General features: G+C 40.1%; 1 protein-coding gene across 11 annotated transcripts in view; it reads right to left on the reverse strand.

Moving 5' to 3' along the window:
- The window catches only part of dmd (dystrophin), a 2,003,576-nt gene that overhangs the window by 930,437 nt on the left and 1,047,790 nt on the right, over positions 1-25,349 (reverse strand). For 6 of the 11 annotated variants that reach the window (XM_087992890.1, XM_087992895.1, XM_087992897.1 and 3 more), the window contains 4 exons: positions 22,669-22,848; positions 19,005-19,133; positions 15,426-15,596; positions 2,855-2,965 (listed from right to left, as the gene is read on the reverse strand). In XM_087992890.1, the coding sequence (XP_087849016.1) occupies positions 2,855-2,965; positions 15,426-15,596; positions 19,005-19,133; positions 22,669-22,848 (591 nt within the window). Of the gene's footprint in view, positions 1-761; positions 900-2,854; positions 2,966-15,425; positions 15,597-19,004; positions 19,134-22,668; positions 22,849-25,349 lie in introns of all 11 variants that reach the window. The other 5 variants (XM_087992899.1, XM_087992898.1, XM_043700737.2 and 2 more) reach the window with 2 other exon arrangements.

Genomic DNA, 25,349 nt, shown 5'->3' on the forward strand with positions numbered 1-25,349 from the left:
TCCTGGATGAATCATAAAAAGAAAGATTGTGGCATTGTGATTGAGAATTCCAATAATCACAAAGCAATGAGATTGTTGTATTTTGTTACTGAGTGTAGAAATGCGTTACCATGATTTAGATGTCAAATGTTTAGTCCTGGTTGACCACATTTCCTACAGTAATCCACCAATTGCAAAGAGATGATATTTCCCTCGGGTGCTGAGCACATGGTGCATTTCAAAGATTCATAAAAAATATATATATCTCACATCTATTACACACTACAGTTCTCTTTACAACATACCACACCGTTCTCTGATGAATTACTGTAATATGAACCCTATAATAGGAAGCTGATAGTTTCCAAGAGGGAAGATTACAGTTACTGGTAGTGGTTAGGAGAGGGGGGATAGCGTGGAGGTGGTGCAGCGGAAATACCTGGATGAGCCTTTGGTAACTTTCAATAATTTTACAGGGAGATAATGAATCTTTCAAGAAAACCCACGAGAAGTTAAAAAAATCGAAGTAAACTAAGCAGGAATGCTGTCTGCCACTGATAGATGCCACTTTCAGCAATGGAATTTTGAAAGCTGATTTGATCGGTTTTCAGAACAACAGAATTATTTCTCCAACAGAAGGCCAGAAATCAGTTGACTGAATAGTGCAGATCGGTAGCCGAATGAAGAGTTATCTTAAACATTTACCGCATAACACATTTTCAAAACCTTAGGTCTATCCCTGTGAAAGAGCACATCAAATTTGTAACCTGGTGACTTCTTGCCTGATATGGGCCAGGAAAAAGAGAGGGACGCAGAGAGGAACCGTAGGTTGAAGTTGAACGAACGGTTGATAAGCTAGTCAGTCGGTAGGTTTCTTTCAGTCCATCAGTCGATTTTTGATGACTTTCTAGAAGCTTAAGCTTCACCAAAAGAAGCAAGATAGTGAGGAGCATGAGACGGAAATATAATTTTTAGATATATCATGTATAAACTATGAAGCATGAGGCACGAAGGTACAGACCTCTACAAGAAACCATAAATATTGTTTATAAAATGGAATTAAATCTGTTTTTTTAGATCTTTGCATTGAAATAAACAGTGAAAAATATCACATTGTGGTTCAAGATTAAGTTTGCAACAAAGCCAAGGTCTGAGAAAGTCCTTCAATGGGAGCATGCACTCATCAAATGAAATGCTTTATTGTGGGATTCTTAAGAGAAGATTTCCTCCATTGCTCATGAATGAGCACATATTATATGTCAATAAGTACATTTAAAAACCACACTTTTCTGTGTTGTAAATTGGAAAAATGTTCATGCTATTTGCTTAATGTTGCTCGATTGTGACATCCTATTTCATTTGAAATATGGATATTTTTCCTTTTGAAGTATATCAGTATTATAACTCAATTGGATGAAAATATTACCAGCATTTACAACACAGAAAGAAACCAACCAATCCCATAGATGCACATCAGTTTTTATGCTCCATTTCAGAATCCTCCCACACTTCTTCATTTAACGTTCCTCACCATAGACTCCTATTCCTTTCTCTCTCCCCTTTTTATTGTGTTTTGCCTGAAATGCATCTATTCTATTCCATGCAACTCATCTTAGGAGTTCCACTTCCTAACGATCAGCTGGGAAGGTGGATTTTTTTCCTGAATTCCTGATTGAATTTGTTAGTAATTATTATGTGACCCCTAGATCTGATCTCCTCGAACCAAGTGCAACAACTTCTCGGTTTTTCAGTTCTATCCATCTAAAAAACTTTGCTATCTTTACAACCTAGCTCAGCATGTTTACTGATCTGTATATCTGTAACCCCAGATTCCTCTGCTCCTCCATCTAACTAGACACGACTTTCCAGATAATGTACAGCTTTCTTGTTCTTCCTTCCAGAAATCCATCACATTCTACTTGTCTATTGTAAAGACAATTTTCCAGTTGCCAACATTCCTTCAAGTTTTTTTAAGAGATTTCAATACTTTAACAAATTACCTAAGCTTTACTACACTGTTCAATCTAGTGTTGGCCACAAATTTTGAAATTACACTTCATAGTCCGGAATCTAAGTAGTTTTATATAAACAATCAACAATGACAATCCTTATGGAACACTGCTTCCCAACTTTTGCCAGTCTGAACAACTACCCAGATGTCCGACACTTGATTCCTGTTTGACAACTACTCAGTGATTCATATGACCAGGTTTGTCATGTTATTTTACCACAGTGCTATTAAGTACAAGATAGTTTCTATTGCAGAGACCTGATGATGTCAGGTGTACCAGATGAGTCATGGTATATCTTTGTTTAGTTTAAGTTAAATCAGGACAATATGATCAATGAGGAGGCAACCAGACATGAGTATCAATCAAACAAGGTATATTGATTTCTGTTCCAAACTATTGGATTTCAAATAAATCTAAGGATAAGTCTCACCATCAGGTCAGTCTTAATAAATGGAGGTTTAAAAAAAACTACTCTGAAGTCTCTAAACTGCTAAGTCAAGAATAAATATCGAACAATTGCCTAACTTCAAAATTGGAATCTTTGAGGACAAGTAATCCACATCTCAGTTATAGTTTCGTTTATCAATGCAAAATCACAGCAGTTATTTAGTCAGCCATGATTAAAATGTGAAGGTATTGTGTCAGAAAATGCTGCGGAGTTCACATCTGCCCAACAAAACAACAGATGCTCTTCGAACTTTTGTACTTAATTACTCCTGACATCCATCAACCCTCAGCCTGTTGCGTTTTAGATCTGGTGAGCAACACTGTGCCGTCATGGGACCAGCCTATCATTCCTTCCATTCAGCAGATGTTCTACTTTGCTTTAACCAACCGCTGTACCAGCTGCTAAGCCATCATACCTGCTGCTGTACCTTTTGCTGCACAGCAAGAAAACTCTTCTGGTTTTTCAGTTCATCAGGATCCATCAGGAATGTATACGGGGAAACAGATACATATTCTAGCACTGGTTGCTGAAAAGCAAGCATGTGAGGAAAAGGAAGTACAACTAAGAATTGTTGTAAGAAAAATCAGGACGCACATGTAGAGGGTATGATTAATTAACTGTTTTGACACATCGTTAAAAAAAGCATTATTCAGCACACACTAATTCTTTAACAAAACACAACTCTTTGTTGGATTCCTATAATTACACTTCAGCAAATTTAAGATAAGATACACGTCAACAACCCTTGCAATTTAGAGGAAAATACATGTTGGCATTTGTGTAGGAACACTATGCACCACAAATGTTGAAGAACTGAAATAATCAGCTGTTCTAGGCAGCATGTATGGAGAAAGAAACACAGTAAACACTTCACTTTGATGATGTACTCCTGAAACATTAAAAGTGCATCTTCCCTCCAAACCTGGGTATTTCTGATATTTTCTATTTTTATAGATAGCTGTGATTTTGGATCCTGTTTTCAAATTCAAACAACCATGACTTAAAACGGGTGTTCACCTGTTTATTACTCATTTTAAATCTCTTTTTGATTCTGGTCAGGATTCAGTGAGGAAGTGCGTTTTAGAAATGGGAATGAGAGTTAGTTCAATTAAAATGAGCTATGACAAAATACATGTCTTAACAAGTAGAATGTAAAGATGACTATGTCTCCAGAATAACTTCCACTGGAATACAAACAATCTTCATGATTTTTTTTCCCAATATTATTCTCAGGCTATCTACAAGGAAATGCCTGGTGGAAATCTGGTATGGCCTTTTTGGGTGTCCCATGACAACATGTGAGGTCATAACATATCTTGGATTGCAATGCAGTAGCACACCATTTGTTGCAACCTGGAGAAAGTGAGGGCTGCAGATGCTGGAGATCAGAGTTGAAAAGTGTGGTGCTGGAAAAGCACAGCAGGTTCGCAGCATCCGAGGAGCAAGAGAATCGATGTTTCAGGCACAAGCCCTTCATCAGGAATGTGGTGATGAGGAAGGGGGCTGAGAGATAAATAGCAGGGCACGGATGGGGCTGGGGAGGGGAAGGTAGCGGGGAAAGCGATAGATCGATGCAGGTGGGGAGTGATGGTGACAGGTCGATGGTGAGGGGTGGGGGGTGGAATGGATAGGTGGGAAGGAAGACAAACAGGTAGACAAGTTTCAAGAGGGTAGTGCCAAGTTGGAGGGTTGGATCTGGGATGAGTGGGTGGGGGGTGGGGAAGGGCGATGAGAAAACTGCTGAAGTCGACGGGGATGCCAAAAGACCATAAGACAGAGTGGAAGTAAGGCCATTTCGCCCATTGAGTCCATTCCGCCATTTAAATCATGGCTGATGGGCATTTCAACCCCACCTACCCACACTCTCCCTGTAGACCTTAATTCCTTCTGAGATCAAGAATTTATCAATCTATGCCTTGACGACATATCACTTCACAGCCTCCATGGCAATGAACTCCACAGGCTCACCACTCTCACTCTCCTTATTTCAGTTCTAAATTGACCCCCTCTAATTCTAAGGCTATGCCCATGAGTCCTAGTCTCCCTGCCTAACAGAAACAAATTCCCAGCATCCACTCTTTCTAACCCATGCATTACCTTGTAAGTTTCTATTAGATCTCCCCTCAATCTTCTGAACTCTAATGAATACAATACCAAGTCTTCAGCTGTTCATCGTATGTTAGGCTTACCATTCCAGGGATCATCCGTGTGAATCTCCGCTAGACACGTTCCAGTACCAGTATGTCCTTTGAGGTGTGGACCCAACATTGGACACAGTATTCCAAATGAGGCCTAACTAGTGCTTTATAAAGTCTCAGAAGCACATCACTGCTTTTAGATTCCAACCCTCTTGAGATAAATGACAACATTACATTCGCTTTCTTAATCACGGAGTCAATCTGCAAGTTAACCTTTAGAAAATCCTGGACAAGCACTCCCAGATCCCTTTGTACTTTGGCTTTATGAATTTTCTCACCATTTAGAAAACAGTCCAGGCCTGTATTATTTTTTCCAATGCAAGACCTCGCATTTGCTCATGTTGAATTTCATCAGCCATTTCCTGGACCACTCTCCCAAACTGGCCAAATATTTCTGCATTCTGGATTAGTGGTGCTGGAAGAGCACAGCAGTTCAGGCAGCATCCGAGCAGCGGTAAAATGGACGTTTCGGGCAAAAGCCCTTCATCAGGAATACAGGCAGAGAGCCTGAAGGATGGAGAGATAAGTGAGAGGAGGGTGGGGGTGGGGAGAAAGTAGCATAGAGTACAATAGGTGAGTGGGGGAGGGGATGAAGGTGATAGTTCAGGGAGGAGGGTGGAGTGGATAGGTGGAAACGATTATAGGCAGGTAGGACAAGTCATGGGGACAGTGCTGAGCTGGGAGTTTGGAACTGGGGTGAGGTTGGGTCACCACCAGAGCCTGGAGGAAGAACGCCTCATCTTCCGCCTCGGAACACTTCAACCCCAGTGCATCAATGTGGACTTCAACAGTTTCCTCATTTCCCCTTCCACCACCTCACCCTAGTTCCAAACTTCCAGCTCAGCACTGTCCCCATGACTTGTCCTACCTGCCTATCTTCTTTTCCACCTATCCACTCCACAACCCCCCCCCCCGACCTATCATCTTCATCCCCTCCCCCACTCACCTATTGTACTCTATGCTACTTTCTCCCCACCCCGACCCTCCTCTCACTTATCTCTCCATCCTTCAGGGTCTCTGCCTGTATTCCTGATGAAGGGCTTTTGCCCAAAACGTCGATTTTACTGCTCCTTGGATGCTGCCTGAACTGCTGTGCTCTTCCAGCACCAATAATCCAGAATCTGGTTTCCAGTATCTGCAGTCATTGTTTTTACCAAAATATTTCTGCAGCCTCCTCACCACTACGTGCCTATCCACCGAAATTCTTATCATTGATAAACTTCACCAGAATGCTCCCAGTCCCTTCATCCAGATCATTAATATATTAAGTGAACAGCTGCAGTCCCAACACTGAACCCTACTGGACATCACTTGTCACTGGCTGCCATTCCAAAAAATAATCTTTTATCTCAACTCTCTGCCTTCTCTCAGACAGCCAATCCTCAATCCATGCCACTAGCTCACCTCGAACACCATGAGCCCTCACCTTACTCAGCAGCTTCCCGTGAGGCACCTTACCAAAGGCCTTTTGGAAGTCTAGATAGATAACATCCACTGGGTTTCCCTGGTCTAATTTACTTGTTACCTCTTCAAAGAATTCTAACAGGTTTGTCAGGCACGACCTTCCCTTACTAAATCCATGTTGACTTGTTCTAATCTGACCCTGCACTTCCAAGAATTTAGAAATCTCACCCTTAATGATAGTTAGGCTAATCGGCCTATAATTTTCCATTTTTTGTCTTGATCCTTTCTTGAACAAGGGGGTTACAACATCGATTTTCCAATCATCTGGGACTTTCCCTGACTCCAGTGACTTTTGAAAGATCATAACATCTCCGCTTTTTCCTAAGCCACCTCCCACAGAGCTCTAGGATGTAGCTCATCGGGGCCAGGAGACTTTTCAATTTTTAGACCTTTTAGTTTTTCTCGCACTCTCTTTTGTAATGGCTACCATACTCAACTTTACCCTCTGACTCTCCTTAAATGTTGGGATGTTACCCATGTTTTCCACTGTGAAGACTGACGCAAAGTACGTATTAAGTTCTTCAGCTATTTCCTTGTCTCACATCACTCGCATTCCAACATCAATTTGGGGTGGGCCAATGTCTATTTTTTGCCCCTCGTATGTTTCTTATGTATTGAAATAAACTTTTACTATCATTTCTAATATTACTGGGCAGCTCCATTTCCTTCCTTTGTCAGCCATGGCTGTCTAATCCCCACTCTGGATAATCTTTCTTTTCTTTGGAATGAACCTCGATACTGTGTCCTCAATTACACACAGAAACTCCTGCCATTGTTGCTCTACTGTCTTCCCCACGAGGCTCTGCTTCCAGTAGATTTTCGTCATTTCCACTCTTATGCCTGTAATTACCTTGATTTAACTGTAACACCATTACATCCGATTTTGCCCTCTCTCTTTCAAACTGCAGTCTGAACTCTACCATATTATGATCCCTGCCTCCGAGGTGTTCCTTTACTTTAAGATTTTTTTATACAGTCTGGCTCATGACATAGCAGCAAGTCCAGAATAGCCTGCTCCCTTGTGGGCTCCATCACAAGTTGTTCCAAAAAGCCAACATGTAAGCATTCCATGAATTCCCTTTCCTTGGATCCACTGATAACATTATTCACCCAGTTCACCTGAATATTGAAGTCTCCCGTGATCGCCTTTCTGACATGCCCTATTTATTTCCTGATACATCTTTTGCACCTTGTCCTGACCACTGTTAGGTGGTCTGTACATAACTCCCCATTTTTTTTGCCTTTATGGTTCTTCAACTCCACCCAAACAGACTCCAAATCATCTGACCCCATGTCATTCTGTGCCATAGATTTAATTTAATTCTTAACTAACAAGGCAATCCCACCCCCTCTGTCCACCTCCCTGTCTTTTTGATAAGTTGTAAATCCTTGGATGTTTACCTACCAGTCCTGAACTCACTGCAACCAATGTCTCTCTGATGCTCACCACATCTTAATCATTCACGATGATTTTTGGCGTTAATTCATCTACGTTGTTACAAATACTACAAGCATTCAGGTAAAGTGCCTTAATGTTAACTTTCTTATCATTATTAGAGATATTGGAAATCATAAGATGTCCAAAGTTATCCTTCCTTTTTGCTGCATTCCTAGTCTGCCTTGAGCATAAACCCACTGCACACATGCTCTCCTGCTGCTAATCTTTCCATTTAACTCCATACTCCCTGTCACTTTCACTTTTCTTTCCCCCCCGACTTATAAGTTTAAAGTCCTACTGATCACCCTATTTATACTTTTCACGAGAACACTGGTCCCAGATCAGTTCAGGTGGAGACTGTCCGAACGGTGCAGATCCCACTGGTTCCAAAACTGTGTGGTTGGATGGTCCCAAGGCAGAAGATGAAGCATTCTTCCTCCAGTCATTGGGTAGTTTGGATTTTGTGCTGGAGGTGACCCAGGACTTGCATGTTCTTGGAGGAGTAGGAGGTGGAGTTAAAGTGTTCGACCAGAGGGCGGTGGGGTTGTTTGGTGCGTGTGTCCCAGAGATATTCCCTAAAACATTCTGTGAGTTGGCGTCCTGTTCTCCCCAATGTCGAGGGGACCACATTGAGAAAAATGGACACAGTAGGTGAGATGTTTAGATGTGCAGGAAAATCTCTGCTGGATGCGGAAGGATCCTTTGGGGGCCTTGGATGGAAGTGAGGGGAGAGGTGTGGGCACAGGTTTTACACCTCTTTCAGCAGCAAGGGAAGGTGTCGGGAGTGAAGGGTGTGATGGTGGGGGACCTAATAAGGGAATCATGCGGAGAATGGTCTCTGCGGAATGCTGATACGTGATGAGGGAAATATATCTCTGTTGGTGGGGTCTGATTGTCGGTGGCACAAACGACAGAGGATAGTGCTCTGGTGGTGGGGTCATGAGCAGTCAATTAAACCTACTGCAGGGTCCTGCTCTCATGCCCATGTGTCTGTCCTCAGCATGCTGCAATGGTTAAGCAAATCACAGCAAAAACTGGAGGAACAATGTCTCACCTTCAAACCTGGCACTTTACAACTTTCTAGGCTCAATATTGAGTTCAATACTTTCAAATTGTAAACTATTTCCTTCTCTTTATTTTAGTTTTACTTGTTACATTCTCTGTTACCATGTTCTCTCCTCCACCAGCACCCCCCCACCCCAAAACTGCAGTGAGACTGTCTGTCCTTTCCAGTCTAGCAGTAAAATGCACGATTGTTCTGCCTTTCTCTCATTTCTATCAGTTAAATCTGAACTATCAGCATCCTTTCTCCCTCACAACTTCCGTCACTCCCCGCCGTCCAACTTAAATTATTGCATAAATGCTGTGCCCTCCACATTTCATTTCAGCTTTGATGAAGAATCATCTCGACTCAAAATGTTAGCTTGCTCTCTCTCCATGGATGCTGCCTGTCCCACTGTGATCTCCAGCATTTTTTATTTTCAGTAGAGATTGCATCATCAGCAGTAATTTGCTCCTACACTGTTCATTGGTCGCACAAAACAACAGAAGTCTGAAAATGATAATTTTCCACTAGATCTGAAAGCTATATGGCACTTCTCAGTCAAGTGGTGCATTGAGACTGAAGCAATCTTGCAGAAAGGAAATGTGAAGTGAGATATCATGAAGATTGGGACCACACTGAAAAGAACGGTCTAAATTTGTCAGACATTGCACTGGATTCATTGATGGAGGAGATCGAAGGTTGGAGAGCAGTTAAATATCGCAGCCGAGTAGGCCTTTCAGATATACACTCTAAGGATAATGACATCAGTGAGCCCAAGAAGTCAATGCCAGGAACCAAGCCTCCAATGAAGTGGATGTCGTGTCACAACAATTTCAATTACCTCACACAAAGGTCAATGAATACATCTTCAAACACTGTCTACCACCAACTAACCACAACAACATCAACCACCAAACAATGACCTTTAATCAATAAGGAACCAATCCAAACATTCCTGGTTTCATCTAATGCTCACACATCAGCACTGTTGTAAGCCTTACATCACATCACCTGACAGCCCCAACTTGTACACATCAACTATTCAACATGACAGCTCGATCAAAAATAGATTGTGAAGCACTCAATGACATATTCCCCTTTGTCTTGAAGAGCATGGAGGTGCATAACTGGAGGTAACAGAAGCTAATCAAATGAGGGTCAAAAGCACATACACATCTTAATTCACATGGTAAACAATGTTTGCTATCACTGGATGTCAAGTATTGGTGAATGATGGGGCTGAATAAACAGAAAATAACTGAGTCCATGCATCCAATCCTCCTTGTCCCACAGTTCCTTCTGATTTACAAGCACAAGTGCCCTGCAGACAGCACAGCATGTGCCAGCTGGTTGGAGAGTGAAAATCTTCATGCACAAGGAGGTCAGTCTGAAACTGCAAAGAACAAGGAGGAGTCCAACACCAACTTAATAAAAGGTTTTGTGCAGACCATCCAGCCTTTCCTTAAATGGAATGGAGGACAAACCCATGAGCACAATTACAGAACTTAGAATGAGGTACCATCATACTTCCCACTGTGGCACACATGGTTTCCACCACAAGTCTCAGTTTTGCAATGAAACCTCAAAATACACTTTGCTATCAAAATAAAAGCGGATACCAGCTTTCAACCAGAGTTTAAGGGTACAGTGGCAATCTGTTTTTCAACAGATTACTGGGGTTGCTGAGGTGCAGCCTGGACAGTAAAATTATGCTGCCCACGTTCAAGCTGGCATGTGTTTTACCACCTGGTTAGTGATGCCACAAGAGTTGTGGCTTGGGCTCAATTTCGAAAAATACAAAGACAGCTTTGCTCTTCATTTCTGGTAACTTACAGCCTTTTATGGTCCACCCTTTACCCAAGAATAACTATTATCGGACTCTGGTAGGATTTGCAAATGCTTTCACCTGCACCATTGTTAAGTACATCTCTCACTAGTAAAATGTTTCCTTTTTTTTCCACATGTTCGGCACATAACTAATATGAATATTAGATCATATCATCAACCTCCATCTCATTATGCTGTCCATTCACAGTATACTACAGCACCTCTGCCAGTGATCTTGCTGTTGCCAGTCAGCCAGCCTAGAGAGAGCTACCACTCAAACTAAGGTGGTGCAGTCAACATCCACACTTTCTTGTCCTATTATTGCTTCATGTTCTCCTCAAAGACCACCTGGAGCTCTCTCCCCAACTCCCATGAAAGTCAGCTCCACATAGTTTCACTAAACCAGACACAGGTACTCAGAAGATGGGCATTAAGGGCAATTAGCTCATATTTGTATGTACACAGCATGATGCTAATTGTAAATATTGTACTATTTATGACAATTCTGTTTTGTATGGCGACCAAGATGACAATGTGTAGTCAGTGACTGAGGAAAGGTAAAGAGTGGGACTTACTGGAGCATGGAGGATTGTGGTTATTGGTTTCACATAAAAACTCTCTCTTCATGTACAGTTCAGGCAGAATAAAACTCTGCCCTATACAATTCCACACAATGTGGGAAGGGCTTCAGGTCAAAGAGAGCTGTATGAAATGAGGTCACAGATCAGCTACAATATCATTGAATGGCAGAGGAGACTTGACTGTAAGATAAAGGAGCAGAATTAGGCCATTTGGCCCAGCATGCCTGAGCTGGGCCAAATATCAGCCATTCATTCATGGCTGATATCTCTCTGAAACTCATTCTCCTGCCTTTTCCAATGCCTCAGCACTTGAACTCTGAAACAGCACTAATGGCTGTCGTATTACCTTCTTATGGTATTTGCTACCTCTACCACATGCAGTACTGGGGTAGGGTTGTAAGAGTCAGTTTGCTGCCACGAATGCTCCTTTTGTCTTGGTCAGATATTATTATGCAAGGGAGCTGGTACAAATAAATCTGCTCAATCGGAAAGCTACAACAACATTCCCTGTCTCCACCCACGTAGCATCAGACCGATTCCTGGGATGGGAGGGCTGAGGCATGAAGACAAACTAGATTAGTTAGAATCTTCTCAATAGAATTTAAAAGAATGAGGGGCATCTCATAGAAGCCTTAAAATCTGAACAAGAGACGGTAAATGCATAAAGGATGATCCCAATAACCAGTGAGTTGATAACCAAGGGTTATAGTGTAAAAATATGGAGTAGGTCATTTAGGACTCAGATGAGGAGAAATTTCTTCACCCAAAGAGTGGTCAGGCTGTAGAATTTTGTGTCACAGAAAGCGGTTAAGGTCAACGCACAATGTTTTCAAGAATGAGATAGAAATAGTACTTAGGGCTAAAGAGATTTTAAAGAGTGTAGGGAGAAAGCAGAATTGGGCACAGAGTGGGATGGTCAGTGATGACCATATTGAATAAGGTGGAGCAAGTTTGATGAGTCATGTGACTACTTCCGTTCCTATATTCTACATTTCTATGAGTAGAATGAAGGAGCCAATGTAGTATAAACATTAAGTCCTTCAGAACCATTATCTGATACACCTCTCACAAGCATTTCCTCCCCCATTGTTAACCCATTACACATCCTATCACCTGCTCAAGACTCTGTCTTCACAAACGTAGATGATCTGGATGTTGCTAATTTTCTCAGAATATGTTCACTTCAGACTTCGAAGAAGGGTAATCTGTTGACACCGATTCTAATCAATAGATAATTTATTTGCTGAAAGATCCACAAGCTCATGGATATCATTGGTGGAGGCTGGCATTTGTTGCAGACTTTGTTGGTCCATTAGCTTATCTGGAAGACTGTTAACCTCCTATGATCTCCTTAGCAGAAGAATGCTTCCTTGATGATTTGACCAGGCATCATCTTTTTCTTGATTCTATGTATCATTGGGCATCGGTTTAGTGTACATGGAGTGATATTCAACTCATCTCTCAATTTGATGATCAGGGATGTCCACACTGATTATATCCATGCCATAGAGTGTTTTCTCTGTAGGCTGTACCTACGTACTGGCATCAAGCTTAAACCGAACAATATGTCCATTGACAAAAACAAGCTCTATGAATTCTGGATTGTTGAAATCACCAATTTGTTTCTGCAAAGGTCTCAATTATCTTTTCTAAAGGAGATTACTTCACCGTATTAAGATCTTTGTGTGGCTTCGGCAATTCATTTTGGTGTTTCACAAAGCAGGCAGTAGCAAACTAACTGGCCGTTATAGGTATCACCTGGTTTTATTTTCTATTGAACTCAAGGGTTTAGATGCTTGATCTACTCTTGCGCTAATACACAGAAATAGGTGGGATGGCAATTGGGGAGGGGACAGAGTCTACAGAGAGAGAGACAGACAGGTTGAGCAAGTATGCAAATGAATGGACAGAAAGAAGATAATGTGTGGGTTTGCACATTGGCGGGAAGAACAGAAGACCGGAATATTAATTCAATTTTAAAAGACTACACAGTACAGAAAGATTTGGGGATCCTAAATCCACAAGTCACAAAATAAAAGAGTTCAGCAGGAGATAGGAAAGGCAACTGTACCACTGTTCTTTTCTTCTTCCCAAAGTGTATGGAATATACAACTAGGGAAGTCTTGCTCACTATAGATGGCACTAGTGAGACCACTGATGAAATAACGTCAACGGTTTCGGTTCACTTATCAATGAAATAGATACTGGCATTGCAAGCAGTTGACAGAGGTTCACCGAGTTGATTCTGGGTATAGAAGGGTTTTATGAGGACAAGCTGACTAGATTGGACTTTTACTCATTGGAGTTTGGAATAATGAGTGGAGACCTTATTGGAACAATGAGATTATTAGGGACAGGTAGATGTGGAGAGATGCTGTGCCTTTAGGGGAAAGCTGAAGACGAGAGGGCATAATCTCAGAGTGAGGGGTCACTCAATTAAGTCAGAAATTAGAATGATATTTTTCTCTGAAAAGGATGTCAACCTACTGAGTTGTTTACTGGAGACAGCTGCTGAGGCTGGGTCATTAAGTATACTCAAGGCTAAGACAGACAGATTTGTCATCAATAAGGGATTCAAGAGTTACAGGGAAAAGGTGACAAAATGGAGTTGAGAATGATCAGATCAGCCATGATGTCCTTGGATGGTAGAGAAAACTCGATGGACCAAATGTCCTACTGCTGCTCCTACATCTTATGGTCTTGTTCAGTTACTGAACCCCTAATAAGTTTGAATTTCAATTATACATTAAGATTATAAAAGTCAATGTAATATTGAGAGAGTATGATCTTTTTGGATGTATCATTTTTCAGAAAACGACCAGACTAAAGTCTTGGAGCGACATGGTGGCTCTGTGGTTAACACTGCTGCCTCACAGTGCCAGGGACGTGAGTTCAACTCCATCCTCCAGCAACCGTCTGTGTGGAGTTTGCACATTCTCCGTGTATCGGCGCGGGTTTCCTCCGGGTGCTCCAGTTTCCTCCCATAGTCCAACGATGCCCAGGTGAGGTGGATTGACCATGCTAAATTGCCATAGTGTGCAGACTAAGTGGATTATCCATGGGATAGGTTACAGGAATAGGCGGATGCTCTTCAGAGGGTCAGTGTAGATGGAATGGGCCAAATGGCCTGCTTCCACACTGGAGGCAATCTACGTTTCTAATTGGGTCATTAAGATAGGGAGTGTTAAAAATATTGTGCAACTATTTAAAGGACAACAAATATATTTAAAATGTTTTATTTAACCTCAATTCGTCAGCCAAGATCATTAAAATCAGATTTTCAACTCAGTGTTGTCTTTGGGTTCAGACTGCATATAGATTTGATGGGTGTTGTTTCACGCAATAGGCATCACACTAAGTAATTCATTGTACTAGAAGTGATCAGGTACTTCCTAAATCATGAATCTTTCAGCTTTCCCTCCCTATATCCTATCTTCACTTCAATCCTTTTCAAATTTAGTTTTAACCTGCAATGGGAGAGTTGGGTTGTTAAGTTAATTACTCAGTTCAAAATTGTTAATAAATAAGTGAACATTACGACAGGCAGTGAAAAAATCATCAATATACATTTTTAAAGACAGATTTTGTTTTTAAGAAATAAAGACTGTAAACGTTTGAATCACACTATCAACTCTTTGCAAATACACACACTGATTGCATGGTAAAAATGTTCATGTTTTATTTTACATTGAGATTATTGCATACGTCAAGTGTAGAACTGATTTGTATCAGAAAATAACAGTTAGGGAACAATACTAACTTTAAAACTTTAGTACTTATAAATACTGCAATGATCATGTGAAATGAATAAAAATGTACAAGGGAACAGAAACTGCATTTCTGACAGCAACCAGAAAGAGCGCTGAATGTTCACCCAAAATGACGATGAGAATAGAGTGAGAATGTTTCCAGCCCACATAATTGGAATGTTTATATCTCATATGGAAGTCCTCAGACACCATGTCAAATTTAAGACCATTCCAATGAAATAAATATAACATTTATTTTAATAGCTACTCATCCACACCATGCACAGGTTAATGAAATGGTCAGAATTTTGACAATTGTCATCATGCATGGGTTAATGGAAAATATTTCAGCAGTAGTGCAATGAAAATAGGTTTATTATCACGTTTAATGAAGTGCAGACTGATGTAAAATTGGGATTTGGATTTTATGATTATTTTTGGAATATTAGACAACCCATGTAACAACATGTAATGATTAAAGCTCTCAAATTATATGATCAACTGGATATCCAGTCATTGTTTGAAATTAACTCCCCTGAATGTAAAAGCAGTTTAAAATAATTCACAATTTATTTTTGCATCAAGCTCTCCTTGAAAGTCAAGTTAAAAGTTTGTATCCAAAGCATCAATTCCAGATTGGATTTGAAAACACATTTGATTTGCTCTATGGACTGATATACCTACCTTGCCAGTTTTTATTCTGTGTGAGATGGCATCAAACCTCTGATTAAGCTCTGAAAGCTTGGGCTCCACTATCTCCCTGCAGTGATCTCCACGGTTTGTCATCAGCTCCAGGGCCTGGTCACGCACCGCATCCACCTTCAGTCTCATATCATTGAGTTCAGACTTCAGACGCTACAGCCAATGAGCAAGACACACACAACTTAAAGTCAGAGCTAGAAATACATACATAGACAGAAAGATGCATTTAAAGCGCACAGCAATATAGAGGATGGAAAGGTAGGGAAAGAACTGTGTAACATTGATAAGAGACAGGTTAGGTTACTCATATTAACAGATTTTCCCCATGTAGAATAAAGTAAGAAGGATCTGCTGAAATTCAGATCACAGTTTGAGCTTTATACTGTTTATCAAAATGTTGAAAGGGTTCTGTGTTACAGTCAGTTCCACATAGCTCTTCAGCCACAGAAGTTTCTGTGTATGAAGCTGTTTGTTGGGTTTTGATGAAGAGCTAACAGCAGAGAAAGTTAAAAATGAAGGCCAAAAAAAATCTTTAAAAACAAACTGCTTCCCGCTAGACAACTCCACTGCAGCCAGTGGGTAACCAGCTGAGGTGAGACTGCCTAAGTTCACTATGCTGTTGACTTCACACTAAAGTGGCAGCATTGGTCAGCCTCTTTCAAAGTCACAGGGATGTACAGCACACAACCAGACTCTTCGATCCAACTCAACCAGTTGGATATCCTAAATTAACCTAGCTCCATTTGCCAGCAGTTGGCCCATATCCCTCTAAACCCTTTTATTCACATACCTATCCAGATGTCCTTTACATGTTGTCATTGTACCAGCCTCCATCAATTCCTCTGGCAGTTCATTCCATATAGCACCAGCCTGTGCATGAAAACGTTGTCCCTTAGGACCCTTTTAAACTTTGCCCATCTTACCTTTGCCCTCTTGTTTTCGACTCCCCTTTAGAACCAATAAAATATTCATTCCATTGGTTTCAATAAAGATTGTACCAACTTCACCCAGGAGACACAAACAAAATACAACACCAAATTGAGATTCTGTGATGCAAAACAGTTTTCTGTCTTTTAACCATGATGTATGAATAACAACTTTACTTTCACAGCTGTGAAAAGAATTCCCAGTGAATTTCTAAAGTATTCAAAATAATCTATGAGAAGAAATTGATGACAAATTGCTGCAGTATTTTTATTTCGAACTATTTTATTTTGCAGTGGTCACTTTGCTAGGATTTATATTAGCTTAACAAATTAGGAAACAAGGCACTTGAAAAAAAATCCGAGAATATCACAGACAAGGCCAGCATTTATTGCCTATTCATAACTCTTTGAGGAGATGATAGTGTGCACTTGCTTCCATTACTGTAGTCTATTTGTTGCAGCTCTGACTGCATGGTTGATTAAGCCACTTCAGACAATAGTTTAGAGGCCATCATATTGCTATGCATCTGGATTCACCTGTCGGCACAGGTAAGGAAATGTTTCCTTCGACTTACAAAGGTTAGTGAATCAATGGGCTTTTATATCCTTGCAGCAATTGCATGATCACCAATACTGATTCTGACATTTTATCCCTGATTCATTTACCAACTGTGCTAGAATTGGAACTCCTATCTCTGGATCATTGGTGCAGACCTCAGGATAATTAGCCCAGTTATGTCACCACTTTGCAACCATATCGAACCTTATTGCATCCCTGAACTATCTTAATAATTTATTTAACAGTAACACATACTTTCTCCCCTTTATGAGTGATTTTCTGTGGACAATTGATTGATATTGATCAGTTTGTTTTTGAAACAGACTGCAATATAAACCTTATGACCTTCTTAATTGTTTTATACATGAACCAGCATCCTTCAATGATTAGGCTTTATACATTGGGAAGAATGGGCTTCTCATCACCTACCAGTGCAGTCACAGTGTAAGATAACACCCTAGCTACAGGAATATGATGGAGAAAGACGTGTCTGTTTTTCAGAGCAGATTGGGAAGTAACAAAGGCACATTGCTGCATAGTATGGAGAAAAGGAATGGCATAGTGACATCAGAGAAATAATCATTGGTAAACAGATGTGAATTTAGTCAGTTTTACATGGACATATGCTGTAAGCAGCATGGGTCACAATTGAAAGGTTGTTCAAATCAACGGCAGAATTTTCTCATCCCTGGTGATGAAATGGAAGACAACTAAGATTACTTAATTTGGCAAAAGTGAAGAAAGTGATTCTAGAAAACCTCCCCATTTAGTCTTCAAACGTTTTATAACAAGTTCAGAATCTTGACCATTAGAGGTAATGACCTAATTTCCCTGAATTTGCATCTCTTAATATCCCAGACCAGCATACTGACATCACATATTTTCCACTCCTTTATAAAGAAAAAAAACGTCAAAAACAGGTAAATCAGTTGTAAGATGGTGGTTTGTCTTGCCAGAATCTGTTGCTGTTTATGAAATGGCTGCTAGCCATCTACCTTCTCACTACATGGAGCTGTTTCATCTACACAAGGTTCCTGCATAGTTAATAGCTACAATCCTCCACAGCCCTTCAACGATACAACTCAGCAAGAGTAAAGTACCAACTTCATCACATCATTATGCCTACACTTGGACCAAGTCTGTTACTACTTCAATCATCTACTTTGGAGTTGAGGGATAGCTTTGGGATGCAAACCTCTTCCAGGTTTACACACGGGGACATCAAGACATCCTTGCACCAATACAAAATCTTTTGCACTGACCTGTAGCAAGGCATCTTATGGTCTTTGGTTGCTTTATCATGCACAAGGCCTTCAAGCACTTAAATCATGCCACTCAGTCTTTCAGAATTATGTTGCTCTTTAGTGCACAAAGCTTTAGCACCGAGGTAGAAGTGGGTAACGTCTGTGAATGAGCTTATCTGACAGTGCAGAAAGAGAGGCAGGCAACTTGTGGCAGTGGAGTGCACGGAGGCTAAAATGTATCAATCAGAGTGGGGATAGATACTATGCTGAACATTACAGTGCTTTGTCAGAATCAGAACTGCATGTCCCAACAGGGGATGCTGCACGTAATTTTAAAAAACAGCAATGTACAGAAGTCAGAGGGGATAGATGCTCAATGAGGAGTGGTGGACCATAGTCAAATATGGTGTATAGCCAGTTATTCAAGCATCTAGTTTGATTACAGTCCAGGGGTTGGCCATGCTCAGTTAGGTGTTTGGTCCCATGCAAGTCTGGGCATATATGCTCTTCAAGTCCAGGGACTGGGCTGTGGTCCGTTCTGTAGGTCTGAACATCCACACAGAATGGGTTAATGGAAGAGGAGTATAGCACAATGGAATACTGCTTGCTTAAGTATTGAGATAAAAGCTGGAAAATGTACAAGCTGGGCCAGGCTATCAGAAACGTGATGTCATGCAACCCACTTGTCACCGCACTTTAACTGCAAATGGGAAAATTCTAAATTACTGAACGTAATTGGAATTCAGATTCCAACTACAAATGGAGACAAAAATCAATACCTTGGTTAGAAAAGATCAATTATCCAAAATTTAAAAATCTGAAGTGAAGTTACCTTCAGAACTTCCTCCTTCTGTCCAACTTTCTGTTTCTCAGATTCATCCAACAAGATTTCAGCACGATACATCCAGGCTGTGATTTGAGCTACATTCTGATCAAAATTTTCCATTTGCTTCTGGTATTCCTGTGTTGCAGTTGAATATGAATAAGTGGTTTAGCGTTTTTAAAAAATACATTAAGTAAATGTTTCATTTCCCTTTTCAGCTCTCCTTCGGTCACTTGATAGTCTGCCTAAAATTTAGGGACACATAATTTGCTTCCAGCTGATGCTGTTTTGTGCCTTGGTTGATGACATTGATTCTCTATACATGTTGCTTGTCAGACTAAACAGCTGCCTGATGGGGAATTATGAGTTTGAATCTTTCTTTCACTACATTTCAGCATTGAACAATAGTTCTCTGATAGGATGGCATGATGAAATGTGGCCTATAATTTACACTTTAAATGGGCCTTTTATTAAAATATCATAGCCATCATCACAACATTATTTTAAGTTTGCAGAAAAAAAAATCACCACCAATCTTTGGGATCAATTACCACAAAGTATTTGGAAATAGAACAGACTCAAGTTTAATTATTTAAAAACTCAATCATTTTAAATGAGCAAAAATAATGAGATGGGCTGCATATTTTACAAAGTATCATTGTTAATGAGATACAATGATAATTCCTCCACAGGGAATTCAGTAGTAAGCTATTGTACCACACACCAAGGGCTTTACACTCAGTACATTTCTATTTGTCTGGCTTCCAACACTCTGTGTGGCTGAAAGCACCAAGCTTAATTTAACTTCTGGACAATAATTTCCATCAGTATACTGTCAAGATATTTATAGAAAACAAAGTCAATTCAATTGACAAGTCATCTGAACAAAAATAAATCAGTCATGGCGATGCCTCTTTCAATGGCTAATGAGCATAGTTTTCTCCGGAAGTTAATTTGAAAACAATATTTACCATAAACAGGAGGTAAACCTGATGGAACTCACTGAAACGCTGTTCAACTATTCAGATTGTTAAGAATAGTCTTACACGTGGGATAAGTAGTGGCAGATGGAGTTTAATTTAGATAAATGCAAGGTGCTGCATTTTGGGAAAGCAAATCATAGCAGAACTTATACACTTAATGACAAGGTCCCAGGGAGTGTTGCTGAACAAAGAGACCTTGGAGTGCAGGTTCATAGCTCCTTGAAAGGAGTCGTAGGTAGATAGGATAATGAAGAAGGCATTTTGTACGCTTTCCTTTATTGGTCAGAGTATTGAGTACAGGAGTTAGGTGGTCATATTGTGGCTGTTAGGCCACTGTTGGAATATTGCATTCAATTCTGGTCTACTTCCTATCGGAAAGATGTTGTGAAACTTGAAAGGGTTCAGAAAAGATTTACAAGGATGTTGCCAGGGTTGCTGGATTTGAACTATAGAGAGACGCTGAACAGGTGGGGCTGTTTTCTCTGGCGTGTCAGAGGCTGAGGGGTGACCTTAAAGAGGTTTACAAAATCATGAGGGGCATGGATAGGATAAACAGATAAAGTCTCTTCCCTGGGGTGGGGGAGTCCAGAACTAGACGGCATAGGTTTGGGGTGAGAGAGGAAAAATATAAAAGAGACCTAAGGGGCGACCTTTTCACGCAGAGGATGGTACTTTTATGGAATGAGCTGCCAGAGGAAGTGGTGGAGGCTAGTACAATTGCAACATTTAAAAGGCATCTGAATGGGTATATGAATAGGAAGGGGTTGGGGGGGTGGACCAGGTACTGGCATGTGGAACTAGATTGGGTTGGGATATCTGGTTGGCATGGACGAGTAGGACTGAAGGGTCTGCTTCCATGCTGTACATCTCTATGACTCTATGGCATATGTTAAGCAATTCAGGACAAATCTGAAAAGGATGGGAACAGGGGTTTGGTTAGTCTGCTAAAGACTGTGATAGTCTAATGGAAGTCTGCCTTGAGAAAATCATGCAGAACCCCAAGAGCAGAAAGTTGAGCAAATGAACATTCCCTGATTGACAAGAGGCAGGAAGGTCTATATCAGTTGGTCAGACAGCTAGTGTTCTCTTCATTCTTTTGGGACTGGGAAGGCTGTAATAGGGCATCAATATGGCAGAATAGTGGAGAATTTCAAATGCAGAATGATATTTAGCATTAGGCAAATCTGTATTGGAGAAACTTTAAGACTGGAGAACCCATCGGTCAAAATATTGCTCAAAACCTACACCAATGATTTTGAAACACGTGTGGCCAATTTATGTAGCCCAGGATACAGTTCCCATGAACTATTTGGGCCATTAAATTCTGATTAAACATTGCATGCCATTTAGTGAATACCTTATTACAAGGAAAGTTAGCTTCACAGAAACATTTGGTGGAGAACCAAATCATTCTTCAAGCACACTTTATTTTACAGGAACCAGCTGAAACTAAAGATCAGCAAGCTCTGTGGGGATGGTTTCCATGCTATCTCTTTAAACATTAGCGCAGTGCTATCAGCACACTAGTTAATTTGTGTAAATGGAGATCTGTGATTAACTTCAGGTTATGTTGGGCAGATACCATATTGAAATGTTCAAATGCTGCAAGCAGCAATCCCAGAAATTGTGGCTACCATTGAGAGATCTCTCCTTATAAAACCAGTGACTTGGTAAATCTTCAGTCAAATTTTACCTGAATAATACAGGGTATGATTGAATCGATATTTTTAAGTGCTAGCTGCCAGTCTAATGTACATTGCATATATAAAGAGGAATACAAGCCACTGTCAGGGCTATTTGTTTGTGGTGATTCAATTAATTTTACTTAGTGCTGATCGAAGGATATTGTGCCATTTTGCACGGTTTTTAGATTATTATGGGTTCTACGTGTGTTCTATATTTATTCATTTTGAGAGCAATTGTTAAAATATCTAAAAAAAGCTAAAGCCAAGCTCTAGTTGCTGCTGAATTTTATTTCTTACATCAGATTAATTAATGGAGACAACAGAGGTCATTTTCAACATGATAGGGGTAGAGTTTGTTTTACTCTTCAGAAAGTGTTATCGTGAAAAATAAAACTGGAGCCAATCTCCATGACGATATATAAGCAATGATCCCTCGAATAAACAATTATGAATGTACACACTGTCAATTCCAACCCATTTCCAGTTCCTATTTACTGGATGCCAAATGAAACTTTACTTAATGTCGACCACATACATCTTATTAAACACAATAAAAAGCCAATCAACACCAGTACATTACAGTAACTGTCCAATTATCACTTCCACAAGCTTCAATTGAATCTTAAATCTTCTATATCACATAACTATATTAAATTATTTCCATATATTTATGAAAATCTTGAACAAAAAATCTCAAAAGGCACTATTTTATTTTAAAAAATATAAATTTAATTGACAACATCCAAAATAGACAAATGTTCCTCCAAATGACATCCAAGAATTACATGGAGACAAATACCTTCCTAACCCCACTGCTACAGAGAGACACCTGACCTTCACATGAGTACCTTCATTCATCCGCCCTTGGTGAAAATTAATGAAGTGGGGCAAATTAATGGGCATTCCATTCCATCAATCTCTGACACTAATCTTTGTTGTTTATTTGGCAATATATTATATTCCAAAGGCTGCTGCATTGATACAATGATGTTCAAAGATACTCACCAGCAGAATGTTGAACCATTCTTCAGCCCGTGATGTGACTGCTATCCAGTTACAATTTAACAGGCTAAGTTTGTCATCCACAACACTGTCACTCTTTCCTAACATTGTCTTCAGACTCTTGCCAGTCTCAGTAATACTGTTGAGCAGTAGCCGTCTCTTTTCTATATCTTTTTGTGTAGCCTTCAAAATAAACATTTGTGTGACATTACTGAATATGCAGAAGACAGCAAAACTGAAAAAAAGCCTTATTCTTAAAATATTATTGTTCATAACAATAAAATTGCTAATTTTTTCCCCCCCAAAATACAACAAAGGCATATAGGAACATGAGTGAGCTATGGCAGATGGAGTTCAATGTCATCAGGTGTCAGGCTATCCATTTTGGCTCGAGAAAAGGATAAATTAGGGTACTTTCTGGATGGTAAGAAACTATATACAGTGGATGCCAAGACTTGTTGGTTCAGGTTCATCGATCTTTAAAATATTGCAAATAGGTGCAAAACCTTGAACCTGTTCCACCATTCAAAGAGATTGTGGCTGATCTGTGGCTGAACTCCATATACTTGCTTTTGTGCCCATATCCCTTAACATTTTGGTGAACAAACATGTATCCTTCTCAGATTTGAAGTTAACAATTGTTCCCAAGAGAGTTCCAAGCATCTACCAACCTTTGTGTGAGGAAGTGCTCAACATCTCTACTGAACACTCTGGCCTTAATTCTCAAATTGTGAGAAAGTGAGGACTGCAGATGTTGGAGATCAAAGTCGAGAGTGTGGTGCTGGAAAAGCACAACACTCCTGATGAAGGACTTATGCCTGATATGTCGATTCTCCTGCACCTCAGATGCTGCCTGACCTGCTGTGCTTTTCCAGCATCACACTCTCGACTCAGACTTCTCAACGGTGACTGCTGGTCCTGAAATCCTCAATTAGTGAAAATAGTTTATCTTTATCCACCCTGATTTTTCCTAATAATATCTGGAAGTCTTTGATCAGATCACTTCATAACCTTCTAAGTTCTCGCGAAAAAAGGCCTAATTTGTATAATGTCTCCTCATAACTTAACTGCTGACATCGAGGTGTCATTCTTGTAAATCTCACTCCCTCCCAGGCCAATCTATCCTTCCTAAGGTGTGGTGCCCAGGTCTTCTCTCTGTACTCCAAGTGGGGTCTAGCCAGGGTTTTGTACAATCAGAGCATAACCTCTGAATCCTTGTACTCCTGTCCTCTAGATATAATGGCCAGCGTTCCATTCACTTAATTGAATATTTTCTGCACCTATTTGCAACATTTTAAAGATCGATGAACCTGAACCAACAAGTCTTGGCATCCACTGTATATAATTTCTTACCATCCAGAAAGTACCCTGATTTATCCTTTTCTCGATCCAAAATGGAAAGCGTGACACTTGATTAGATTGAATTCCGTCTGCCAGCTTTGCCCATTCACCTAGTCAATCAGTATCCCTTTGTAGTTTTATGATATTACCTACACTGTCCACAATGATTTCTAACTTTGTGTGAATAACTGAAGTTGAATAACTTTTCATTGGCAAAAATAAAACAGCATTAACTCTCTTTACACTTAAAAAAAGTCAGCTTTTAACGTAGGCATGGAAATAAACCAGAGAAGCAATGATTCATTTGTTTCATGCACAAATGGTAAGGTAATGTTTTGTAACACTATTAGGTATCAACAGCATAATCGCATTGGAAATGTGATATTAAGACATTTCTGATAAGTGGGGGTATGTTTTCTGTGGGCCAACAATGCTCTTTTGAGCAAAATAGCTTCAAAATTAATGAATATCCAATGAATTAATATGTAACTGTACGGCAGAATGGCAAGACCTTTTTGGAATGAATTAGGAAGTTTACTTTAAAAAAAATTCAAATTGGAAGCTTCATAACAGTGAGGTCATTATGAGAGGTCAAAGTGTCTGCAATATCACAGTGGATACTTCATGGTTTATCTGCACACATTCTTGATTATTCAACTGGAACTGCTCATTACCAAGATGTACCTTACATGTCCATCAAAGTAATTTTTTTTTGCAATTTTCAAACTGTAAACACTTATTAAAAATAAATAACAGCATATAATGGCAATACTAAAGCTAACCTAAATAATTTAGTGTAAAATAATACTTTCTAAGAGCATTCATTGCCCAAAGTGACTCGCCATTTCATTTATATAAATCCCTTTCCTGGTTACAGATTCAGCCTACTCTGGCTTATATAATATCTTGCTGTGATATAGGGGCAAAGTTAGCTCAATTGGCTGAACTGTTGGCTTGTGATGCAGAGTGATGACACAGTGTAGCTTCAATTTCTGTGCCTGAGGTTACCACAAAGGCCCTGGCTTCTCAACTTTTCCCCTCGCCTGAGACATGACAACCCTCAGGTTAAAATAATGGAGTTTCTCTCATGATAATGCAGCCCTATGGCATGCTGGGACTGTGGTGACATTATTTGATATTGAAAATTCACACTAACTTCTAAAAATAGGATTGTGACCATCAGAATTGTACTGCTTGCTGTTGCATTAATTTACACTGGTACACATGGTGGCTCAACGGTTAGTACTGCCGCTTCATAGCGCCAGGGACCAAGTTCGATTACAACTTCAGGCAACTGTCTGTGTAGAGTTTGCATGTTCTCCCTATCTCTCATGTGTTTCCTC

This window comes from Chiloscyllium plagiosum, unplaced genomic scaffold, assembly GCF_037043375.1.
Source record: "Chiloscyllium plagiosum isolate Xiang-an unplaced genomic scaffold, Cpla_swu_hap1 HiC_scaffold_12, whole genome shotgun sequence".
In the NCBI taxonomy this organism is placed as follows: Eukaryota; Metazoa; Chordata; class Chondrichthyes; order Orectolobiformes; family Hemiscylliidae; genus Chiloscyllium; species Chiloscyllium plagiosum.